General features: G+C 39.4%; 1 protein-coding gene across 2 annotated transcripts in view; it reads right to left on the reverse strand.

Moving 5' to 3' along the window:
• Positions 1 to 24,369, reverse strand: part of WDR70 (WD repeat domain 70) — a 345,496-nt gene that overhangs the window by 185,094 nt on the left and 136,033 nt on the right. For both annotated transcript variants that reach the window (XM_053592015.1, XM_053592008.1), the window contains exon 10: positions 16,127 to 16,203. In XM_053592015.1, coding sequence (XP_053447990.1) covers positions 16,127 to 16,203 — 77 coding nt within the window. The remainder of the gene's footprint in view (positions 1 to 16,126; positions 16,204 to 24,369) is intronic.

Raw genomic sequence — 24,369 nt, forward strand, 5'->3', positions numbered from 1 at the left:
CATAATAGATAATATATAAACATAATACTCTTCAAAATATACTCAAAGAGGAAATCAAATTAGATGCTTATACAATGCAGAATCTAATTCATTTTTTATTAGTCAATTCTGGCAGGGTAGATTAACTGATGTATGGATTAGCTATAGAAAACATTTACTTAATAAGATATTTGGAATTACCATGAACCAGTATAAAATGTGCTTATTAAAAGATGCTTAACATTTGAAACTATATAGTTACCAAAAACTTGCCATTGCTAAAACTTGCCTCTTACCACTAAGATAGTGGGTACCTCCTACCTTTTGCCAATAGTGCTTCCCCAGTACAAAGTAATTATTCCAGAATTACACACAAAAAAGCAGGTGAGGAAGAAAAGACAAAAGAAAGGATCTTGCAGTTGCCTGACTTGTCTTATGAGAGAATTAAGTGAGTTCATACAAAGTGCTTATAAGACTGTACCTGGCACATAGCAAGTGTTTGAAAACATTAGCTATTGCCTTTATACAAACAGTGTTTTACAAAAGTCCTGGTCTTCATAAACTCTCTAGGAAAAACAAATAGCCCATATTTGGTAAACTCATGGTTGTTCTATTTAGGGTTCCTGTCTTACCAATGCTATTCAGGGTCATCAGTATTAATTACAATAGCTACTTGGGTGGTCATTAACATCAGTGATTTTACTAAGCTTTTTAAAAAATGAACTTCATAAATGTCAAGCACTAGCTCTGCTGCTTGGAAACAACAGCTAATGCCTTTTCGTGCTGGCTGCCCACATATTGCATTCCATATACAAGTACCACCAGATACAGCCAATTCAATTTAGCTAATCTTTTGAAAGTCATGCAAGTTATGCCTAAAATCAAAATCGCAATGATTTCATTTCTAACATGTAATTCCATTTCTAAAAGGAAATAAAAACATAATACATAACATGCCCTTCATTAACACTAATGCGGATTTAAAGCAATAGACCGCTGGCTCCAATCCTCCACAATAGCCTCAGCTCAGCCATTTAACTAATTTTATATCATGACCCCTGTGTTTAATGTCATCTAATATTTTAATTTACAAATTCAATATTTGGTCCTCTTATAATATTATGGCAAGGTTTTACTGTATCAATCACTGATACGTGACGTTCTCTTTTTTCTTTACAGACAGAGTCTTCCTTTATCACCCTCGGTAGAGTGCTGTGGCATCACTGTTCACAGCAACCTCCAACTCCTGGGCTTAGGCAATTCTCTTGCCTCAGCCTCCTGAGTAGCTGGGACTACAGGGGCCTCTACTACTCCCAGCTATTTTTTTGCTGCAATTTCGCCGGGGCTGGGTTTGAACCCCCCACACTTGGTATGTGGGGCCAGCACCCTACCCACTGAGCAACAGAACAGACAATGCCCAATACATGACTTTCTTAAGTCTGAATTCCGGATAAAGGAGTTTACATTACTCCCCATTTAGTTACCATCACCTAGAAGTGGGCTTCCTGTTGCTACTGTCCAAGACTGATCGGCCCACCTTTCCCTATTTTCCTCTAATTATTACTTTTATGTCCCATTTTTCCAGGACATGTACCTGGTTAAAAGGGGAGGCTGAGGCAACAGAATCGCTTAAGCCCAGGAGTTGGGAGGTTGCTGTGAGCTGTGTGAGGCCACGGCACTCTACCGAGGGCCATAAAGTAAGACTGTCTCTACAAAAAAAAAAGGGATATTTGTTAAAAAGAGTTAATAACTCCTGACTAAAATTATAAGATAGATTAGAAGACCATTAAAAAGAGACAGTGCTCTATTGAAAAATGTGGAGATAAATAAAATACTTATTATTTCAAACATCATTGACAAGTTTGCTTAAGATCAAGGATTCTAAAAGAAAATATCACTTATGGGCGGCGCTTGTGGCTCAGTCGGTGGGGCGACTGCAACCAAAAAATAGCCGGGCGTTGTGGCGGGCGCCTGTAGTCCCAGCTACTCGGGAGGGTGAGGCAAGAGAATCGCTTAAGCCCAGGAGTTGGAGGTTGCTGTGAGCTGTGTGAGGCCACGGCACTCTACCGAGGGCCATAAAGTGAGACTCTGTCTCTACAAAAAAAAAAAAAAAAAAAGAAAATATCACTTATGAGTGAGACAAGACATGTTTAGTACAATTGAAATGTGAAAATTAAATATTTCAATTACAAGTGCTAGAAAGAGAAATCAAGTAATTTTTTTAAATTATTATTTAGGAAGAAGGTTGAAGGACGCACGTCAACCCTACTGAGGCAAGCGGCGACCGAACAGAAGGTACAAAATCCATCACGAAGTGGACGGGAGTCCCCTCCCTGATGAGAAGAGGTTGCAGCACACTTTCTACAAACCAGCAAGCAGTGATCAAATATCCTTCCATTTTATCCCACGGGAGACACTCTCAAAAAACCAGACCTCCTTCCCCTACTAGGGTGCCACGGCTCTCTCCTGCCAGACATAAAACTGTAAAAAACTGTCTATATTCTCTACCTGCAATTCTGAACTCCAAGCACTCCCCTCAACTCTCACCTGGAGGTCTGGAAGCCTGTCCCCCCATGGAGTCCAGATTCTTGGATATTTTCTCGAGAGGTGTGGACAGGGCATGGACTGCTACTAGTCAGTGCTGATTCTGCAGCACAGGAGTAGGGAGAAGACGGTCAGCTGAGAGGGAACCATACAGGAGTGGCAGTGCCCCGAGGCAAAGAGCAGCAGCCAGCAGCCACAGTGGCGGGAACAATAGGGCTCATACCCCTGGAGATATTCCAGAGTCACGCCCCCTGTCGCTCTGGGGAACCAGAGGAGGCGGGGCATCTTCTCCGGTGGCAACCACTGGGGGAACAGATCTGGGACAGAAACGTATGGCCCGTGAGTAAAGGGTATGCCTCAGGTGGTACCAGCCTGGGCGGAGCCCAGGGACTAGAATACGGGCATGCAGAGATGGCAGACTCCCAGAGTGGGGCTGTCCCAGAGGACTGCTTTACTGAGCATAAGATACACTGGGCCCTGAGGGGATCATAGCTGAGACAAAGGAGGGCAGGCAGAGGCTGGAACTGACAGCTAAGTGTGAGCTCTAACCAGGCCCAACCCAACACAAATTGCAGTTGAGACCCGGCAGCGGCACAGACTGGGGATGAGTCGCAGTTTCCGTGAACTCAAATAGTGTCTGAGCTGCAGGGGAATATAACCAAGACAGAAACAAATTCTGCAAAGTTGCTCTGTTCTGTCAGCAACATCAATGGGGGGGGTAGGGGGGGCTGGAACTGAGTGAACTGCCCCAGCCTCCATTAAGCACCATAGTTTGTCAGGCCTCAACTCCCCCTGCCGGATAGTGGCAGAGAGCAGCAGCCTGGCTGAGGAGACATAGCTCGCCCTGTGACTCAGGCAGGTGGAAACCCCAGGAGCATTTGCTCATTGGAGAAAACTGGGTCACAGCCCTGTGGGGTTACCACGGACTAGGTGTGACAGAGGTGCAAGGTGGGGAAGGACCATCAACCTTCCCAGACTAATTTATTTGCTGGGTGGTCCTTCTGTCCTCATAGAGCACCGGAGTGAGTCATATTTGAGCTGCCAGCAGACCCCTGCTATCTAGTTGCTGGAGACTTTTTGAACTCTCCCACCTGAGACAGGTGCTGACTGAGACAACTGATTTGGACCTCTTGAACAGGGCCAATCACCTGATGACTATCCAAGTGGTACCCTGGGTATGTGATTGTAGGAAGGTTTGATTTTTCTTCTCCAATTATTACCTGTGGGGGTCGGGGTGACTTAATTGCTGATATTTCTCCACAGCTGAGATTTCAACCCAGAGTAACTGATTCACTAGGGTAGGACAAAGACCAGCTGAAAACAAGACAGAACTACTTAGCCCCACCACACCAAGCAGGTCCCCAGTTTCTCAGGCCTGAGAATAGAGGAAAAGTCGAAATTAAAAATTCAAGGAGCATTTTAAAAGTTGTCTCAAGAATTCAACGAATTCAAAGACATAATCACCAAAGATTTTGACACACTGAGACAAGAATTTGCAGCTCTCAAAGATCTGAAAAATACAGAATCCCTCAGTAACCAAATGGAGCAAGAAGAAGAAAGGATTTCTCACGTTGAAGACAAAGCTTTTGAACACTCCCAAACTCTCAAAGAGGAAGAGAAATGGAGAGCAAAAACGGATCACTCTCTCAGAGAGCTCTGGGACAATTCAAAGAAAACTAATATTCGCATCATAGGAATCCTTGAAGAAGACAAAGTGCCTTTGCAAGGCACAGGCTCTTCTTCGTGAGATTATGAAGGACAACTATCCAGACATGCCAAGAGACTCTGAAATACAGATAGCAGAATGTTTCAGAACCCCAGAACAACTCAACCCGAATAAGACATCCCCCAGGCACATCATAATTGACTTCACTAAAGTTAATATGAAGGAGAAAATTCTGAAAGCTGCCAGATGTAAGAAAACCATAACGTACAAAGAGAAGAATATTAGAATGACTGCATTTCTCCCTGCTGATACCTTTCAAACAATAAGAGTGCGGTCATTGACTTTTAATACCCTAAAACAAAATAACTTTCGACCGAGGATACTGTATCCAGCTAAACTGAATTTCATTTAGGATGGAGAAATAAAATATGTTAATGACATTCACATGTTGAAGAAATTTGCCATAACTAAAACAGCTCTCCAGGATATTCTCAGACCTACCCTCCATAATGACCAGCACAATCCTCCACCACAAAAGTAAACTCACTCAGAAACTTTTGATCAAACTCCAACTTCCACAGTGGCGAAAGGATTAAAACTGTCCACTGGACTTTCGAAAAACTTGATACCCAAAATTCTACCAGGCTTATCAATATTCTCCATTAATGTGAATGGCTTAAATTGTCCTCTAAAGAGGCACAGGTTGGCTGACAGATACAAAAACTCAGGCCAGATATTTGCTGCATACAAGAATCTCATCTTACCTTAAAAGATAAATATAGACTCAGGGTGAAAGGATGGTCATCTATATTCCTGGCAAATGGAAATCAGAAAAAAGCAGCTGTTGCAATTCTATTCACAGATACAATAGGCTTTAAACCAACAGAAGGAAGGATAACAATGGTCACTTTGTATTTGTTAAGGATAATACTCAGATTTTAATTATTAATATTTATGCACGCACCCAGAATGTTCCTCAATGTATAAGAGAAACTCTAAAAGACATGAGCAACTTGATTTCCTCCACCTCCATAATAGTCAGAGATTTTAACACTCCTTTGGCAGTGTTGGGTAAATCCTTCATTAAGAAGACGAGCAAAGAAATTTTAGATTTAAACTTAACCATTCAAATTTGGATTTAACAGACATCTACAGAACATTTCATCCCAACAAAACTGAACATACTCCAAAATCGATCACATTCTAGGTCACAAGTTTATAGAAAAAGAAGGAATACAACCCAACACGGTCTATGAAACAAACATCACCCTGATCCCAAACCAGGAAAAGACGCAACAAAAAACAAAATTACAGACCAATATCACTAATGAATATAGATGCAAAAATATTCAACAAGATCCTAACAAACAGAATCCAGCAACACATCAAACAAATTATACATCATGACCAAGTCAGTTTTATCCCAGGGTCTCAAGGCTGCTTCAATATACATAAACCTATAAATATAATTCAGCACATAAATTAAAAAACAAACACCATATGATTCTCTCAATTGATGCAGAAAAAGCTTTTGATAATATAAGGCACCCCTTCATGATCAGAACACTTAAGAAAATTGGTATAGAAGGGACATTTCTGAAACTGATAGAGACCATCTGTGCAAACCCACAGCCAGTATCGTATTCAATGGAGTTAAATTGAAATCATTTCCACTCAGATCAGGAACCAGGCAAGATTGAACATTGTCTCCACTGCTCTTTAACATTGTAATGGAAGTTTTAGCCACCGCAATTAGGGAAGAAAAGGCGATCAAGGGTATCCATATAAGGTAAGAAGAGATCAAACTTTCGCTCTTCACAGATGATATGATTGTATATCTGGAAAACAACAGGGATTCTACTACAAAACTCTTAGAAGTGATCAAGGAATACAGCAGCGTCTCAGGTTACAAAATCAACACTCATAAATTGGTAGCCTTTACATATACCAAGAATAGTCAAAGCTGAAAAATCAGTCAAGGACTCCATTCTGTTCATAGTAGTGCCAAAGAAGATATAATATTTGGTAGTTTATCTAACAAAAGATGTGAAAGATCTCTATAAAGAGAACTATGAAACTCTAAGAAAAGAAATAGCTGAAGATGTTAACAAATGGAAAAATATACCATGCTCATGTCTGGGAAGAATCAACATTGTTAAAATGTCCATACTACCCAAAGCAATATACAATTTTAATGCAATCCCTGTTACAGCTCCACCATCATACTTTAAAGATCTCAAAAAAATAATACTTCATTTTATATGGAATCAGAAAAAACCCCGAATAGCCAAGACATTACTCAGAAATGCAAACAAAGCAGGAGGAATCACGTTACCAGACCTCAGACTATACTATAAATCGATAGTGATCAAAACAGCATGGTACTGGCACAAAAACAGAGAAGTAGATGTCTGAACAGAATAGAGAACCAAGAAATTAACCCAGCTACTTACCGTTATTTGATCTTTGACAAGCCAATTAAGAACATTCAATGGGGAAATGATTCCCTTTTTAACAAATGGTGCTGGGTGTACTGGCTGGCAACCTGTAGAAGACTGAACCTAGACCCACACCTTTCACCATTAACTAAGATAGACTCTCACTGGATTAAAGATTTAAACCTAAGACGTGAAACTATAAAAATACTAGAAGAAAGTGCAGGGAAAACTCTTGAAGAAATCGGCCTGGGTGAATATTTTATGAGGATGACCTCCCGGGCAATGGAAACAGCATCAAAAATACACTACTGGGACCTGTTCTAGCAAAAAAGTTTCTGCACAGCCAAGAACACAGTAAGTAAAGCAAGCAGACGGCCCTTAGAATGGGGGAAGATATTTGCAGGTTATGTTTCTGACAAAGGTTTAATAACCACAATCCACAGAGAACTCAAACATATAAGCAAGAAAAGAACAAGCGAACCCATCATAGGCTGAGCAAGGGACTTGAAGAGAAACTTCTCTGAAGAAGATAGGCGCACGGCCTACAGACATGAAATAATGCTCATCATCCTTAATCATCAGAGAAATGCAAATCAAAACTACTTTGAGGTATCATCCAACTCCAGTAAGATTAGCCCACATCACAAAATCCCAAAACCAGAGATGTTGGCGTAGATGTGGAGAACAGTGAACACTTCTACACTGCTGGTGGGAATGCAAACTAATACAGTCCTTTTGGAAAGATGTATGGAGAACACTTAGAGATCTAAAAATAGACCTGCCATTCAATCCTATAATTCCTCTACCAGGTATAATACATCTAGAAGACCAAAAATCACATAACAAAGATATTTGTACCAGAATGTTTATTGCAGCCCAATTCATAATTGCTAAGTCATGGAAGAAGCCCAAGTGCCCATCAACTCACGAATGGATTAATAAATTGTGGTATATTTACACCATGGAATATTATGCAGCCTTAAAGAAAGATGGAGACATTACCTCTTTCATGTTTACATGGATGGAGCTGGAACATATTCTTCTTAGCAAAGTATCTCAAGAATGGAAGAAAAAGTATCCAATGTATTCAGCCCTACTATGAAACTAATTTATGGCTTTCATATGAAAGCTATAACCCAATTATAGCCTAAGAATATGAGGAAAGGGGAAAGGGAGAGGAGGGGAGGGGGAGGATGGCTGGAGGGAGGGTAATTGGTGGGACCACACCTACGGTGCATCTTACAAGGGTACATGTGAAACTTACTAAAGGTAGAATATAAATGTCTTAACACAGTAACTAAGAAAATGCCATGAAGGTTATGTTAACCAGTTTGATGAAAATATTTCAAATTGTATATAAAACTAACGCATAGTACCCCATGATTGCATTAATATTCACAGCTATGACTGAATTTAAAGAAATTATTTTTCAGAATCAGCACACTAGCTTTTTAACAAGAACTTCATATCCAAAAAGGTAAATTAAGAGACTTGCTAGTCCACCCAGTCTCCTGCTCTACCAACTAGATGGTAGTGGCAAAACTTATCAAATCATGTAATATAGCAAAAGAATAATTAGTATACAAAAACAAATTCTTTGGAAAGTGAGACTCTTGTTTTCTCAAATACATTTTTGCACCTAAATGTGGACAATGACAGTAATTATACTTTTAAAAAGGGAAGAAAATCCAAAATACGGAATAAGTTGCATGTGTAAGAATATTTAACATAACATTGTTTATAACGGAGAAAAATAGATAAGAAAAAGGCTTAATTATGGTACTTAAAACTTGTGTATTATGCCACAACTAAAAACTGTGTCACAGCAGAGAAAAGGGCTTTTAGTATAATGTTAAGGGAAAGAAAAGTAAAATTTCTTTATAAACTATACTAACAGCACACTCAAGTACATGTAAAACACTCTAAGATATCTCCTCCCCTCGAAACATTAGTAGTTCTATAAGAGAATGGGAATCATTAATGAGGACTTGCCTCACTGAACTGCCCAAGAATTCTGCTAGGTGGTAATACTAGTACTACTTTATATTTTTTTTTAAATTTTAAACTATAAGGAAATTTATAGGACACTATAAAAAACAGCATGAACTTATAATTGAGTAACCTTGAGAAATTTATTTGTCTCAGCATTTAAGAACTTCATCTCTTATGTCCTACTTATCAGAATGCAATGTGTTGGAAGTGAGGAAAAGATACAATTTATTTAATGCTTGTAATTATGCATCATTAATTATTAGTATAAATGCTAGAAGATTCTATGAAAAAAAGATGGACCCAAATCACTGTTATACTAATTAGTGTAAATTGGTTGGGCTTTTCTTGTCAAGTCCTGTCGCCTACAATTCTAGCAGGGGCCATCAGGTGGTGCCTGCTAACGGGAGCTAAGGCTCAAATGAAGAGAAGAGGTAAAAAGTACATAATAGGCGGCACCTGTGGCTCAGTGAGTAGGGCGCCAGCCCCATATGCCGAGGGTGGCGGGTTCAAACCCAGCCCCGGCCAAACTGTAACAAAAAATAGCCGGGCGTTGTGGCGGGCGTCTGTAGTCCCAGCTGCTTGGGAGGCTGAGGCAAGAGAATCGCGTAAGCCCAAGAGTTAGAGGTTGCTGTGAGCTGTGTGACGCCACGGCACTCTACCCGAGGGCGATACGGTGAGACTCTGTCTCTACAAAAAAAAAAAAAAAAAAAAAAAAAGTACATAATAAATAAACAGAAGAGTATTTTATCAATAACTACCATCATAAAATGTACCTAATTATTCACTATAAGAGTTGGGTGGCTACATAAGAAATATAATTTAAAGAAATAGAAATAATTCTCTAATACATATTTAAAGGAATATTCTTAATCAGGATGAACTTTACAGTATTAGATCTAAGAATTCTGATGATGCCTGATCTGATGCTAGTTGTTCCTAACAATCCATGCAATTTTTAGTATGAAAAAAACAACCATAGAGGTTGTTCTTTTTCCTGAAACCTACTTAAATTATTTACCATGTCATGTGATAAAATATTAATTTGACAATCACTGATGTTTATACATCCAGGTCCACTAACCTTTCCTTTATAAGAGAACTCAATCTGGATGCAATATATGTCTGTCTACTTAACTTTTTATCATGAATATTATCCTGAAATTACTGTTACAACATTTTCTTCTCAATTGCTTCTGCTCACTTCTAAAATTTCTTCTAAATTTTTTTAAATACTCTTTTTTTCAGAAAAATATTTGAAAAATTATACTCAAATTTTTTTTAAAAGCTTAGAATATAATTTCTGTGATACCTGGGTTTGGTGATGCTATGAAGCTTTTGTCTACAGCCATGGTTACAAAATCTATCTTCTAGAGAAATAGTGAACTTGGACAGGGGTACCAAATAATAGAAAATGAGGGGAAAGTTCCTTATTTTTTTCTTACTAAAATTTAAACTGACAGAAAAGGTTATTTACTTTAATAGGCAAGAAAAATCTTCATTCCATAACCTGATAAAACATGCAAACACAGAAAGCTCCCCACCAAGGCAAAAAAAAAAAGTTCCCTTTCATGTGCCAAATACTAAATAAAATACAAGTTTTCTATAAATAGAAAAGTATATTTAGAAATATAGAAAGCTATATTTAAAAAAATTAAGGTGCTCTACAGGAATGCAAGAATGACTCAACATCAGAAAATATATTAAACATCTCCATATTAATGTACCAAAAGGAAAAAAGTAAGATTACATCAAATATTAGGAAAAAAACATTTGATAAAGTTTAACAGGTATGATTAAAATTAGAAATACAGGTTGAGTATCCCTAATCTGAAAGATTAGGGATACTCAAAATTTAGAATTTTTGGAAAATTCTAAATCCAAAACACTCCAAAATCAGAAACTTTTTGAGTATCAAAATGATACTCAAAGGAAATGGTCACTGGAGTAACAGGTAATGCAAATATTCCAAAATCTAAAAAAAAGTTGAAATGCAAATACTTCTGGCCCCAATGATTTCTGACAATGATTATTCAACTTGCAGAATAAAATTTATTTAAATAAAGTGATATAACAAATGCATTATGCTTTAAGAAAAAATATTTTCATCTTCTTAAAGAACCAACTTTTATTTCATTAATCCTTTGTATTATTTTTTTATTTCCATTTTCTTTAGTTCTGCTCTGAGCTTTTTTATTTCTTTTCTTCTGCTGGCTTTGAGTTTGGTTTGCTCTTCCTTTTCTAGTTCTTTGAGATGCAACATTAGGTTGTTAATTTCTGGTCATCTGTCTTTTTGATGGAGGCATTTAAGGCTATTAATTTTTCCCTTAGACTGCTTTAACAGTACTCCATACATTCTGATATCTCGTGTTCCCTTTGTCATTTAGTTTGAGGAACCTTCTGATTTCCCTATTAATTTCATTATTAACCAAAGGATAGTTCAGCAGCGATTGTTTAATTTGTATGACTTTGCATAGATTTGTTTTTTGTGTGTGTGGGTATTTTTGTTTTTTGGGTTTTTTTGCAGTTTTTGGCCGGGGTGGGGTTTGAACCTGCCACCTCCAGTATTTGGGGCTGGCGCCCCACTCCTTTGAGTCACAAGTGCCACCCAGATTTGAGTGTTTTTTTAGAATCGATTTCTAGTTTTATTATTCCACTGTGACCTGAGAAGATAACATGGCCTGGTTTCAATTTTTTTGAATTTGCTGAGATATGTTTTGTGGCCTAAAATATGATCAATCCTAGAAAATGTCCCATGTATTGATGAGAAGAATATATCTTCAGTATTTGGGGGTAGAATGTTCTATATGTGACTGGTAAGTCCATTTTTCCTAGAGTTCTGTTTAAGTCCAATGTTTCTTTACGGATTTTCTGTTTCAATTATCTGTCTAGCCATGTCAGTGTAGTGTTGAAGTCCCTGGCAACTGCAATGCTATTGTTTATCTCTTTGCTTAGATCTAGTAGGATTTGCTTTATGAATCTGGGAGCTCTTGTGTTAGGTGCATATATATTTAAGATTATTATGTTTTGTTAAAAACTGCTTCCTTTACCATTATGTAACAATAATCTTCGTCTTTCTTGACCATTATTGATTTAAAGTCTATTTTATCTGATATAAGAATGGCTATACATGCTCTCTTTTGGTTCCTATTTCCATGGATTATTTTTTTCCACCACTTCATCTTTAGTCTATGTAAGTCTCTGCGAGTTAGATGTATTTCCTGTAGATAGTGGATACCTGGAAAAAATTTTTTTTCTTTTTTAATGTAGAGATAGAGTCTCACTTTATCACCCTTGGTAGAGTGCCGTGGCGTCACACAGCTCACAGAAACCTCCAACTCTGGGCTTAGGCAATTCTCTTGCCTCAGCTTCCCAGCAGCTGGGACTACAGGCACCAGCCACAACGCCCAGCTATTTTTTTTTTGTTGCAGTTTGGGTGGGGCAGGTTTGAACTCACCACCCTCGGTATATGGGGCCTGCGCCCTACCCACTGAAAAATGTTTTTAAATAAGAGTTACAGGCCAGGCGTGGTGGCTCATGCCTGTAATCCTAGCACTCTGGGAGGCTGAGGCAGGTAGACTGCCCTGAGCTCAGAGGTTCAAGACCAGCCTGAGCCAGAGTGAGACCTCGTCTCTACCAAAAAAAAAAAAAAAAAAAGCTGGGAGTTGTGGCAGGTGCCTATAGTCCCAGCTACTTGGGAGGCTGAGGTAAGAGAATCATTTGCCACAAAGTGAGACTCTGTCTCGATAAAATAAATAAATAAATAAGAGTTATATATAAGAATAAGGGAAGTTACAAAACTGCTTTTATTAGGTAGCTATTTTCAATATTATTTGCTCTCTTTAACAAGAAGGAAGACACATATGGCTCATCACCTAAAGAAAATATCAGATTGCTAAGAAACTATGGGGATGCAATGAAACCCAGTTCTACTTATGCTGACGAGCAACTGGAGATGAATTAGACTGACCTTTGAATTTAACACAATGCACAGTTTTCCTTAGCTAGTTTTTGCTTATGAGTAGAGAAAAGCCACAACTCCTAAATCAGTAAGGGAGACTGAGAAAACATTTACTAGGCCTGAATATACAGATTTACTCTTAGTTGTGTCACTCTTCCAACATAACAAGGATATCTCTGTGCCTCAAAAAATAATTAGGGTTGCCTGGAAAGCGTAAAGACCCACCCTCATTGGTAATAGGCCTTTCCTCATTCTTTTTTTTTCCCCCATTTTTTAAATTAAATCATAGCTGTGTACAATAATGCAATCATGAGGTACAATGTGCTGGTTCCATATACAGTCTGAAATATTTTCACCAAACAGGTTAACGTAGCCTTCATGGCATTTTCTTAATTACTGTGTTCAAACCCTTATACGCTACACTTAGTAAACTTCACCTGCACCCTTCCAAGATGCACCCTAGGTGTGGACCCACCAATCACTCTCCTTCCACCCTACCTCCTCCTCCCTTCCCCCTCCTTGCCCCCTTCCCCATATTCTTGTACTGAGATTGGGTTATAGCCTTCATATAAAACCTATAAATTAGTTTCATATTAGGGCTGAGTACATTGGGCACGTTTTCTTCCATTCTTTGGATACCTTGCTAAGAGAATATTTTCCAGCTCCATCCATGTAAACATGAAGGAGGTATAGTCTCCATCTTTCTTTATGGCTGCATAATATTCCATGGTGTACAAATACCATAATTTATTAATCCATTCATGAGTCGATGGACGCTTGGGTTTTTTTCGATGACTTATCAATTATGAATTGGGCTGCAATAAACATTCTGGTACAAATATCTTTGTTATGGTGAGATTTTTGGTCTTCTGGATATATACCTAGTAGAGGAACTATAGGATTGAATGGCAGATCTATTTTTAAATCTCTAAGTATTATCCAAACATCTTTCCAAAAGGACAGTATTAGTTTGCATTCCCACCAGCAGTGCAGAAGTGTTCCCGTTTCTACACATCCGCGCCAACATCTCTGGTTTTGGGATTTTGTGATGTGGGCTAATCTTACTGGAGTTAAATAGTATCTCAGAGTAGTTTTGATTTGCATTTCTCTGATGGTTAAGGATGATGAGCATTTCTTCATGTGTCTGTAGGCTGTGCGCCTGTCGTCTTTAGGGAAGTTTCTCTTCAAGTCCCTTACCCAGCCTGAGATAGGATCACTTGTTCTTTTCTTGCTAATATGTTTGAGTTCACTGTGGATTCTGGTTATTAAACCTTTGTCAGAGACATACCCTGCAAATATCTTCTCCCATTCTGAGGGCTGTCTGCTTGTTCTACTTACTGTGTTCTTGGCTGTGCAGAAACATTTTAGTTTCATCAGGTCCCAGTAGTGTATTTTTGATGCAGCTTTAATTGCCCGGGGGGCCCTCCTCAAAAAATATTCACCCAGGCCAATTCCTTCAAGAGTTTTCCCTGTGCTTTCTTCTAGTATTTTTATAGTTTCATGTCTTAAGTTTAAATCTTTAATCCAGTGAGAGTCTATCTTAGTTAAAGGTGAAAGGTGTGGGTCTAGTTTCAGTTTTCTACAGGTCCCCAGCCAGTTCACCCAGCACCATTTGTTACATAGGGAATCTTTTCCCCATTGAATGTTTTTAATTAGCTTGTCAAAGATCATATAATGGTAAGTAGCTGGGTTCATCTCTTGGTTCTCTATTCTGTTCCATATATCTACCTCTCTGTTTTGGTGCCAGTACCATGCTGTTTTGATCACTATCGATTTATAGTATAGTCTGAGGTCTGGTAGTGTAATTAAACAAAGATCATATGATTCTCTCAATTGATGCAGAAAAAGCTTTTGATAATATCCAGCATCCCTTCATGATCAGAATGCTTAAGAAAATGGGTATAGAAGGGATATTTCTTAAACTAATAGAGACCATCCACAACAAACCTACAGCCAATATCTTATTGAATGGAGTTAAACTGAAACCATTTCCACTCAGATCAGGAACCAGGCAAGGTTGCCCATTGTCTCCATTGCTCTTTAACATTGTAATGGAAGTTTCAGCCATTGCAATTAGGAAAGAAAAGGCAATCAAGGGATCCATATAGGGTCAGAAGAGATCAAACTTTCGCTCTTCGCAGATGATATGATTGTATATTTGGAAAACACCAGGGATTCTACTACAAAACTCCTAGAAGTTATAAAGGAATACAGCAACGTCTCAGGATACAAAATCAACACCCATAAATCTGTAGCCTTTATATACACCAACAATAGCTAAGCTGAAAAAACAATTAAGGACACTATTCCATTTACAGTAGCGCCAAAGAAGATGAAATATTTGGGAGTTTATCTGACAAAGAACATGAAAGATCTCTATAAAGAGAACTATGAAACTCTAAGAAAAGAAATAGCTGAAGTACCATGGAATACTATTCAGCCATTAAAAAAAATGGAGACTTTACATCCTTCGTATTAACCTGGATGGAAGTGGAAGACATTATTCTTAGTAAAGCACCACAAAAATGGAGAAGCATGAATCCTATGTACTCAATCTTGATATGAGGACAATTAATGACAATTAAGGTTATGGGGGGGGAAGCAGAAAGAGGGATGGAAGGAGGAGGGTGGGGCCTTAGTGTGTGTCACACTTTATGGGGGCAAGACATGATTGCAAGAGGGACTTTACCTAACAATTGCAATCAGTGTAACTGGCTTATTGTACCCTCAATGAATCCCCAACAATAAAAAAAAAAAAAAAAAAGAAATAGCTGAAGATGTTAACAAATGGAAAAACATACCATGCTCATGGCTGGGAAAAATCAACATCGTCAAAATGTCTATACTACCCAAACCAATATACAATTTTAATGCAATCCCTATTAAAGCTCCATTGTCATACTTTAAAGATCTCGAAAAAATAATACATCGTTTTATATGGAATCAGAAAAAAACGCAAATAGCCTTTCCTGATTCTTATCACAGTCAGACAATGTGATGGGATCATCACTGATATCTGACATGAGAACCTCAATGTGAAAGGATATGTGCTTGCAATGGTGAGAATAATGCAGTATATGTTTTTTATAGGGTTAAGGTTAGGGTTAGGTTTGTTCATTTGTTATGTAAAAAGGATTTACATCCTGTGCCTGTATCTGTAAATCAAGTACCATCACTTCTGTGACAGCCACTCACAAGGGAAATACAGTGGCCTGACAGTGGGTTCACATCCTAGCTCAGCCACTTAGAATCACATGTCCTTGGGAAAATTGCAATCAGTTTGTTCATTTATTAAATGTAATAACAACTACATATCCTATTGCTTTGTGAAAAAATATAAGAGAGTGATTAGCACAGGTACAGAGTTTTGCGCATTAGTGATGCATAGTAAATCCTCAATAAATGTTAATAATTATTAGTTATTATCCCAATGTTATCACACCACTGGAAAATCTTAACACTCTGTAAGGAGACCATTACTTTCCAATTAATGTTAAAGAAAATACGTAAAAACATGACTGTTTTAGATGAATTATCAAAAATACTCACGCATCATTTGAGCAAGTCATAAATTCTCCCTTTATTTTGGGATGCCATGAGCCAGTATGAAGCATTGCTGTGTGGCCCTTAAGAAAAATAAAGACAAGGGGGGAAAAGATGTTTAAAAAAAGGAAAACAATAAACTGACTAGAATTTGACATATGTTTACAAAGTAGAACTTTTTAATCCTCCCAAAAGCATATCACGTTAATTACAAACTGACATTATTTTATCCCAATTTTACCTTTACATGCTTTATTTCAGTTTGTTTAATTCCACTTGTATACTACCCCTTATCTTAGGAAGTAGCACAGCCTTGCATCTAACAGGTACTTAAGAGGGAAAACAGAGGAGAAAATGACATTCTCTCTTTAGGGGAAAAAATGAATAGGTAAAGCCAAAATAAGAAAGACAGGTCCTTCCTCAAAGAATATGAATCTTTTCTTTAGTGGAAATTGATAATAGAAAGTATTTACAGGCTTGGTGCCTGTGGCTCAAGTGGCTAAGGTGCCAGCCACATACATCTGAGCTGGCGGGTTTAAATCCAGCCCTGGCCCACCAAACAACAATGACGGCTGCAACCAAAAATAGCCGGGTGTTCTGGCGGAGGCCTGTAGTCCCAGCTATTTGGGAGGCAGAGGCAGGAGAATCACTTGAGCCCAGGAGTTTGAGGTTGCTGTGAGCTGAGAGTGCCCTGGGCACTCTACCCAGGGCGACAGCTTGAGGCTCTGTCTCTAAAAAAAAAAAAAAGAAAGAAAGAAAGAAAGAAAGAAAAGAAAGTATTTACAAATAGGCAAACGCAAAAAACTGAAGGGAAAAATCCGTATTTCCTCAAAATGTATCAGCAGTCTTCATTCTATAATATCTCTGTAAGAATAAATATGTAAGAAAAGGACAAACATTTTAAATGATTCTGGAAAATTAGCTTTATTAAGCGTAAATATAAAAGCACTATAATTGCTCTCAAAGGAGTAGGGCACCGGCCCTATATACCAGAGGTGGCGGTTTCAAACCCAGCCCCAGCCAAAAACTGCAAAAAAAAAAAAAAAAAAAAAAAAGATCACTATAATTAAAACTATGTGATATTGGTATAAAACCACACATCAAATCAACCATAGAGGGCATATCAAACATAAATACACACACACAAGCATACACGCACGTGTGCACGCGTGCACACACACACTCTTCCCTCCTAGGTACTAAAGTCAGCTAGGGTGGCCTTACACATTAAGTCAGATTCAGGTGGCACAGAAAAGAGCATGATAGTTTTTAGTATAATTATGGAAATGTTCCTTCTTCTCACAAGGTCCAAAATAAAGGTACACTAAAGGAAGTAAAATGTACATACGTAAATGGCTTAGAAGAAAAATAACAGTAACACTCTGGAAAGAATGAAATGAAACTACAGTATCCACACAAGGGCCTAGAGATCATCCTGAGTCTAAATTGCCCATAATGCCTCAAATAGTATCTGGCCAAGTTACCACTGCGTTCACGTTTACAGGATATAAATGAGGAGAGGCAGAGACTCAGCCTACAGTGAGGAGCCACTGACTGAAGCAATGCACAGAGGGACCAGATAAGAAGTTTGGGGTCTCATTTCCCACTCCAACTGTTTACTTGACATTTCCAGATCCAAGCATCTCAAAACTAATAGTTCCATAGGGAAACACTGATTCTTTCGGGCCACTTTCTTTCTTGTAACTCAGGCTAAAACCGTGGCAATTACCCTTAAATACTTCCAGAAGCTCAAAACACTTTCTCTATCCAGCCAGATTCAACCCACCCTCTTCTACTGTCGATTCTATTCAAAATACATCTATCCACTTTTTTCTTCTTCACAACTATCACTCTTGAATGACTCAACATTATTTCATGCTTCTATATCCGTTTTATGTACTGTAATGGGTTTATTATTAATCTCTCTAATTTTACTCTTACTTCGTGTGTTCCACATGATATTCAGTACAACCCTTTCAAAATAAAGTTCTAAATATATACTCCTCTGCATATAACTGGCTTTAGAAAGCCACTGGCTTTCTAATCTATTAAATATTACAAAGTTTACAATAAATTATATTTTCAGACTCCTGCTTTCCTTACAACTTCGCTTATTTTGGGCCAGCGCCTGTGGCTCAGTGGGTAGAGCACCAGCCCCCCATATACCGAGGGTGGAAGGTTCAAATCTGGACCCGGCCAAACTGCAACAAAAAAACAGCTGGGCATTGCGATGGGCACGTGTAGTCCCAGCTACTCAGGAGGCTGAGGCAAGAGAATCACCTAAGCCCAAGAGGGGGAGGTTGCTGTGAGCTGTGATGTCACGACACCCTACCGAGGGCAACAAAGTGAGACTCTTGTCTCTAAAAACAAAAAAAAAGAAAGAGTTAATGCTGCTGGAAAATGCTGACCACCTCTTAAAAAGAGAAAACAATTTTGAAGAAACAACTTCGCTTACTTTGTGTGCTTTCCTGCCCACAAGCATCAGCCTTCCTTTCAGTTCTTCCAATATGCCCAGCTTTTTCCCCACATCAGGGCCTTCTCACATGCTTTCTCATCTGTCACAAAGTTCTTCTGTGCTTTCTTATAACTCACTCTTTCTCATTCTTTTACATGCCATTTGCTCAAATAAGCATTCCCTGACCCTCTAAGTAAACACAGCCCTCTGCGTTGTGATTTACCATAGAACCTGTCCTTTTCCTTAATAACCATCAACACAGTTTATGATACTTTACCTATCCGTTTGTTATTTGACTTTTGAAACAGGGTTAATGTTTTACATATTTACAAGCAAATAGAGGAAAACCTAAAATTAAATATAAACAGAAACTAATGAACCTCATTATATTTCAAATAAATAACATACACAGAAAGAGTAAACAGAATATAATAACCCAAGTAACTATATACCTATAGTGAGTTGAATGGTGGCCTCCAGAATGATATGTCCAAATGTTAAATGGTTGAAATATATAAACATGACCTTACTTGGAAGAAGTATTTGCAGATAAAGAATCCAATGTATTCAATTCTGATATGAGGACGATTGATGCTAATACGTGGTGGGGGATGAGGGAATGGGGGAATGGAGAAGGAAGGAGGAAGGGGGTGGAGGGTGACAGTGTGTAACACACCTCTTGAGGGAGGGACACAATTATAAGAGGAACTTTACCTAACAAATGCAAGCAGTGTAACCTGGTCCTTGTACCCTCAAAGATTCCTCAACAATAAAAATAAAAAGAGTATTGGCAGATACAATTAAGCATCTCTAGATGAGTTATCTGTGTAGGCCCTAAATCCAAGGGTAGATTTCCTTTTAAGAGACAGAAGAGGCGGCGGTGTCCATAGCTCAGTCGGCAGGGCACTGGCCACATACTCCTAGGGTGGTGGGTTCAAACCCGGCCTGGGCCTGCTAAGCAACAATGACAACTGCGACAAAAAAAAATAGCTGGGCATTGTGGCAGGCACCTGTAGTCCCAGCTACTTGGGAGGCGGAGGCAAGAGAATCGCTTAAGCCCAAGAGTTTGAGGTTGCTGTGAGCTGTGATGCTACAGCACTCTACCGAGGGCAACAGCTTAAGACTCTGTCTCAAAAAAAAAAAAAAAAGAAAGAGAGAGAAGAGGAGAAAACACATAGAGAAGGCTATGTAAAGACAGAGGTAGAAACTGCAATTATGTAGCCACAAGCCGAGCAACACATGGAATCACCAGAAGCTGAAAGAGTCAAGGAAGAACATTCTCCCCGAGAGCCACTGGAGGGAACATGATCCTGCCATCACCTTGATTTCAGACTTCTGGCCTCCAGAATTATGAAAGAATAAATTTCTGCTGTTTGAAGCCACGCACGAAGTCTGCAGTAATTATAGGAGCCCTGTGAAGCTAGCACATACTCTCAGTCTAAAACCAACAGACCTATAAATAAATACTGAATTCTAGTTAATACATTTTTTTCCTTTTTGGCAGTGGCATGCATTCTGAAACTGCTATCAATATAATGAATTATTAAGCCCATGAGGAAATACGTTGAAAACACAGGGCATCTGGTTTCTCACTCTTAGAGAGTTACAAAAGTAGAAAGCAGGAAGACCAGGATGAACTCTGTGGTGCTTGCATTAAAAAAAGAAGTATCAATATAAATTCGTGATTTTTATTATGTAATATAACTATAGTTATAGTTGTGTGTATATGTGTGTGTGTGTTATTTTCTAATTCTGTATGTTAAGAATATTTAGAAAAAATATACTCCACAAAACCAGCACAGAGATCCTGGTTTCTAGCTATTATTACCCAGTACAAGGAACCAGGATTTCTTGCAAAAATTAATTATAGATTTGGGATAGGAAAAAAATAGATGAATGTGGATAACTTTGTTATGCAAAAAAAAAAAAAAAAAGGATTACATTAAATGGGGACATGTTTAATAGATAAAGCACAGGCTAACGAGGCTTTCACTGGCTAAATCTGGAAGAGTTAGGGCATTAAAATAAATAATGACAGCAATGGATTACAAACAATTGACTAAAAGAAGAACCTTTGAATGCATACTGATATAATAAATTAATAAAAAAATTAATTAAAAAAAAAACTCTCCCCTGGGCGGCGCCTGTGGCCCAGTCGGTAGGGCGCCGGCCCCATATACCGAGGGTGGCGGGTTCAAACCCGGCCCCGGCCAAAACTGCAACCAAAAAATAGCCGGGCGTTGTGGCGGGCACCTGTAGTCCCAGCTACTCGGGAGGCTGAGGCAAGAGAATTGCTTAAGCCCAGGCGTTGGAGGTTGCTGTGAGCTGTGTGAGGCCACGGCACTCTACCGAGGGCCATAAAGTGAGACTCTGTCTCTACAAAAAAAAAAAACTCTCCCCTGGGGCGGCACCTGTGGCTCAAAGGAGTAGGGCGCCGGCCCCATATGCTAGAGGTGTCAGGTTCAAACCCAGTCCTGACCAAAAACTGCAAAAAAAAAAAAAAAAAAAACTCTCCCCTGTAGAATGCTATTGCTAAATATAAAATGGATTGATATAGTAAGAAAAATCACCATTTTGCAATCACAGAAATAATTGATTCAGGCAAGAGTCATCAATGCATGTTAAAAGTAGTGGAGGAAATTTTGAAAATGAACAGAATTTTTATATGGTCTCAGAATCTTCCTGAAAATTACTTAATAATTACAAAGAGAAATAATAACTATAGTAGAGAAACCTAGTGGACACCATCTTCAACAAGTGATTCAGAGTCAGATCACCAATCCTAGGGCAAAATACATCATATACTTCCTGATATGATGAAGTAAGAGGGACATAATATCATTTCCGTGACAGTACTTCTAAAAATAACCTGACTCAAACTGTAAGATAAAACCAAAATCTACATTTTTCAAAATAATTGGCCTGAAGTCTTTAAAAACATCAAGGAGAAAAAAAGACAAAAAGAACATAAAGGATCCAAGCCCAATTTAAAAAGATAAAAGACATAATGACTACAGACAGTATGTGTTCTTATAAAAGCCTGGAACTGATGGAAAAACAGTTACAAAGATTGGTGAGGTCAAGGACAGTAGCTCACACCTATACTCACAACACTTTGGGAGGCAGAGGCAGGAGGATTGCTTGAGGCTAAGAGTTTAAGACCAGCCTGGAAATCATAGCAAAACACTATCTCTACAAAAAAATTTAAAATTAGGAGTTCAAGACCAGTCTGTGCAAGTGCGAGAGCAAGACCCCTTCTCTAAAAGCAGCCAGGTGTTGTGGGAGCCTCTGTAGTCCCAGCTACTCGGGAGGGTGAGGCAGAAGGATCACTTGAACTCAAGAGTTTGAGGTTGCTGTGAGCTATGATGCCACAGCACTCTACCCAGAATGACAAAGTGAGCCTCTGTCTCAAAAAAAATAAAATAAAAACCTGTCAGCACAAATGATAAAGTTCAATCTAAGAATTGCAGTGTTACTACAACAATAGCACTTTTCTTCTACAGATAAGTAAACTGAGGCATAATGTTATACAGTTCACTAAAGATGCAGAAGGTATGTTTTCTAGATTAAAGTCCTATTTTTCAGGACTAAGGAAAATTCAAATTCAGCAACAGAAATCACTGTAGATTGAAAAAATGGCTCAAATAATTCCTCTTCCCCATTCTGAGGCTGATGTTTATTTCTCCATGTCTTAATCTGGCCTTGCCCTGGAACTTGCTTGACCAAGAGAATGTGGTAGAAGTGACAATGTACAAATTCCAAGCCAGGGCTTCAAAGAACCTTGCATAATTCTGCTGACTCGTTTGCAACCCTGCCTACACCAAGTGAATGAACCCTAGCTAGTGTTTTCGAGGATAAGAAAACAAGAGCTGAAGTGCCTTGGCTTTCAGCCAGAAGAACCCCAAACATATGAGAGCCACGCCTAAGTCAATAGACCTGTCTACCCAATCTACAGATGGTCACATTTGTGTAAGTGAGCTCAGCAGAGATAGGAACTATACAGCTGAACTGGAAACTCATAATAACGATAAATGGAGTTTTAAGTCACTAATCGTTCAGTTTGGTTTTTAAGAGAGAGGGTTTTGCCTTTATCTCCCAGGCTGGAGTACAGCAGCATCATAGCTCAATGCAGTCTCAGACTTCTGGGCTCAAGTGATCCTCCTGTTTCAGCCTTCCAGCAGCTTGGACTACCGGCACGAGTCACTCTATCTGGCTAATTAAAAAATTTTTCTTTTCATAGACGCTGAGCGTAGTGGCTCACGCTTGTAATCCTAGCACTCTGGTAGGCCGAGGAGGGTGGATTGCCTAAGCTCACAGGTTCAAGACCAGCCTGAGCCGGAGTGAGACCCCCCCCCCGTCTCTAAGAGCATTGTGGTGGGTGCCTATAGTCCCAGCTACTTGGGAGGCTGAGATAGGAGGATTGCTGGAGCCCAAGAGTTTGACATTGCTGTAAGCTACAATGCCACAGCATTCTACCAAGGGTGACAAAGTGAGGCTGTATCAAAAGGCAATACAATTTTTTTTAGTAGAGCCAGTCTCATGTTGCTCAGGCTAGTCTCAAACTCCTGGCCTCAAGTGATCCACCTCGGCCTCTAAAGTGCTAGAATTACAAATGTGAGCCCCTGGAGTTAACCAATCCACTAATGTTTTTTTTTTTTTTTCTCTTTGAGACAGAGTTTCACTTTATGGCCCTTGGTAGAGTGCCATGGCATCATACAGCTCACAGCAACCTCCAACTCCTGGGCTTAAGCGATTCTCTTGCCTCAGCCTCCCAAGTAGCTGGGACTACAGGCGCCTGCCACAACGCCCGGCTATTTTTTGGTTGCAGTTCAGCCGGGGCTGGGTTTGAACCTGCCACCCTCGGTATATGGGGCCGGCACCTTACCGACTGAGCCACAAGCGCCGCCTCCAATCCACTAATGTTTTGAGGCGGCAGATTTGTAATGTTCAGATAAAATCATGTTAAAACTGGTTACATAAGAACAGAATAAGGCTGAGAATTGAGGTGTAATACAATTCAAGATTTCAGCTAGGTGGGCGGCACCTGTGGCTCAGTGAGTAGGGCGCCAGCCCCATATGCCGAGGGTGGCGGGTTCAAACCCAGCCCCGGCCAAAGTGCAACCAAAAAATAGCCGGGCGTTGTGGCGGGCGCCTGTAGTCCCAGCTGCTCGGGAGGCTGAGGCAAGAGAATCGCGGAAGCCCAAGAGTTAAGAGGTTGCTGTGAGCCGTGTGACGCCACGGCACTCTACCCGAGGGCGGTACAGTGAGACTCTGTCTCTACAAAAAAAAAAAAAAAAAAAAAAAAAAGATTTCAGCTAGGTAAGAAAAACTCAAACTGGGACACTTAAAACATCAAGAACTCCAAAGAGAACTGTTATCCGATGATGTTCCTGAAAGACCAAAGACTTCTGTCTAGGGGTGAGCTCACTACTTAATTGATCCTATTAATTCTTTTTTTTGGGGGGAGGGACAGACCACCACAACACCCAGCTATTTTTAGAGAGAGGGTCTTGGTGTTGCTCAGGCTGGTCTTGAACTCCTCAGTTCAAGCAATCCACTTGCCTTGGCCTCCCACAGTGCTAGAATTACAGGCGTGAGCCACTGCAGCTGGCTAGATTCTATTGATTTTTTTTTTTTTTTTTTTGAGACAGAGCCTCAAGCTGTCACCCTGGGTGGCGTGCCGTGGCATTGCAGCTCATAGCAACCTCCAACTCCTGGGCTTAAACGATTCTCTTCCCTCAGCCTCCCAAATAGCTGGGACTATAGGAGCCCGCCACAATGCCCGGCTATTTTT

This window comes from Nycticebus coucang, chromosome 1, assembly GCF_027406575.1.
Source record: "Nycticebus coucang isolate mNycCou1 chromosome 1, mNycCou1.pri, whole genome shotgun sequence".
Taxonomy (NCBI): Eukaryota; Metazoa; Chordata; class Mammalia; order Primates; family Lorisidae; genus Nycticebus; species Nycticebus coucang.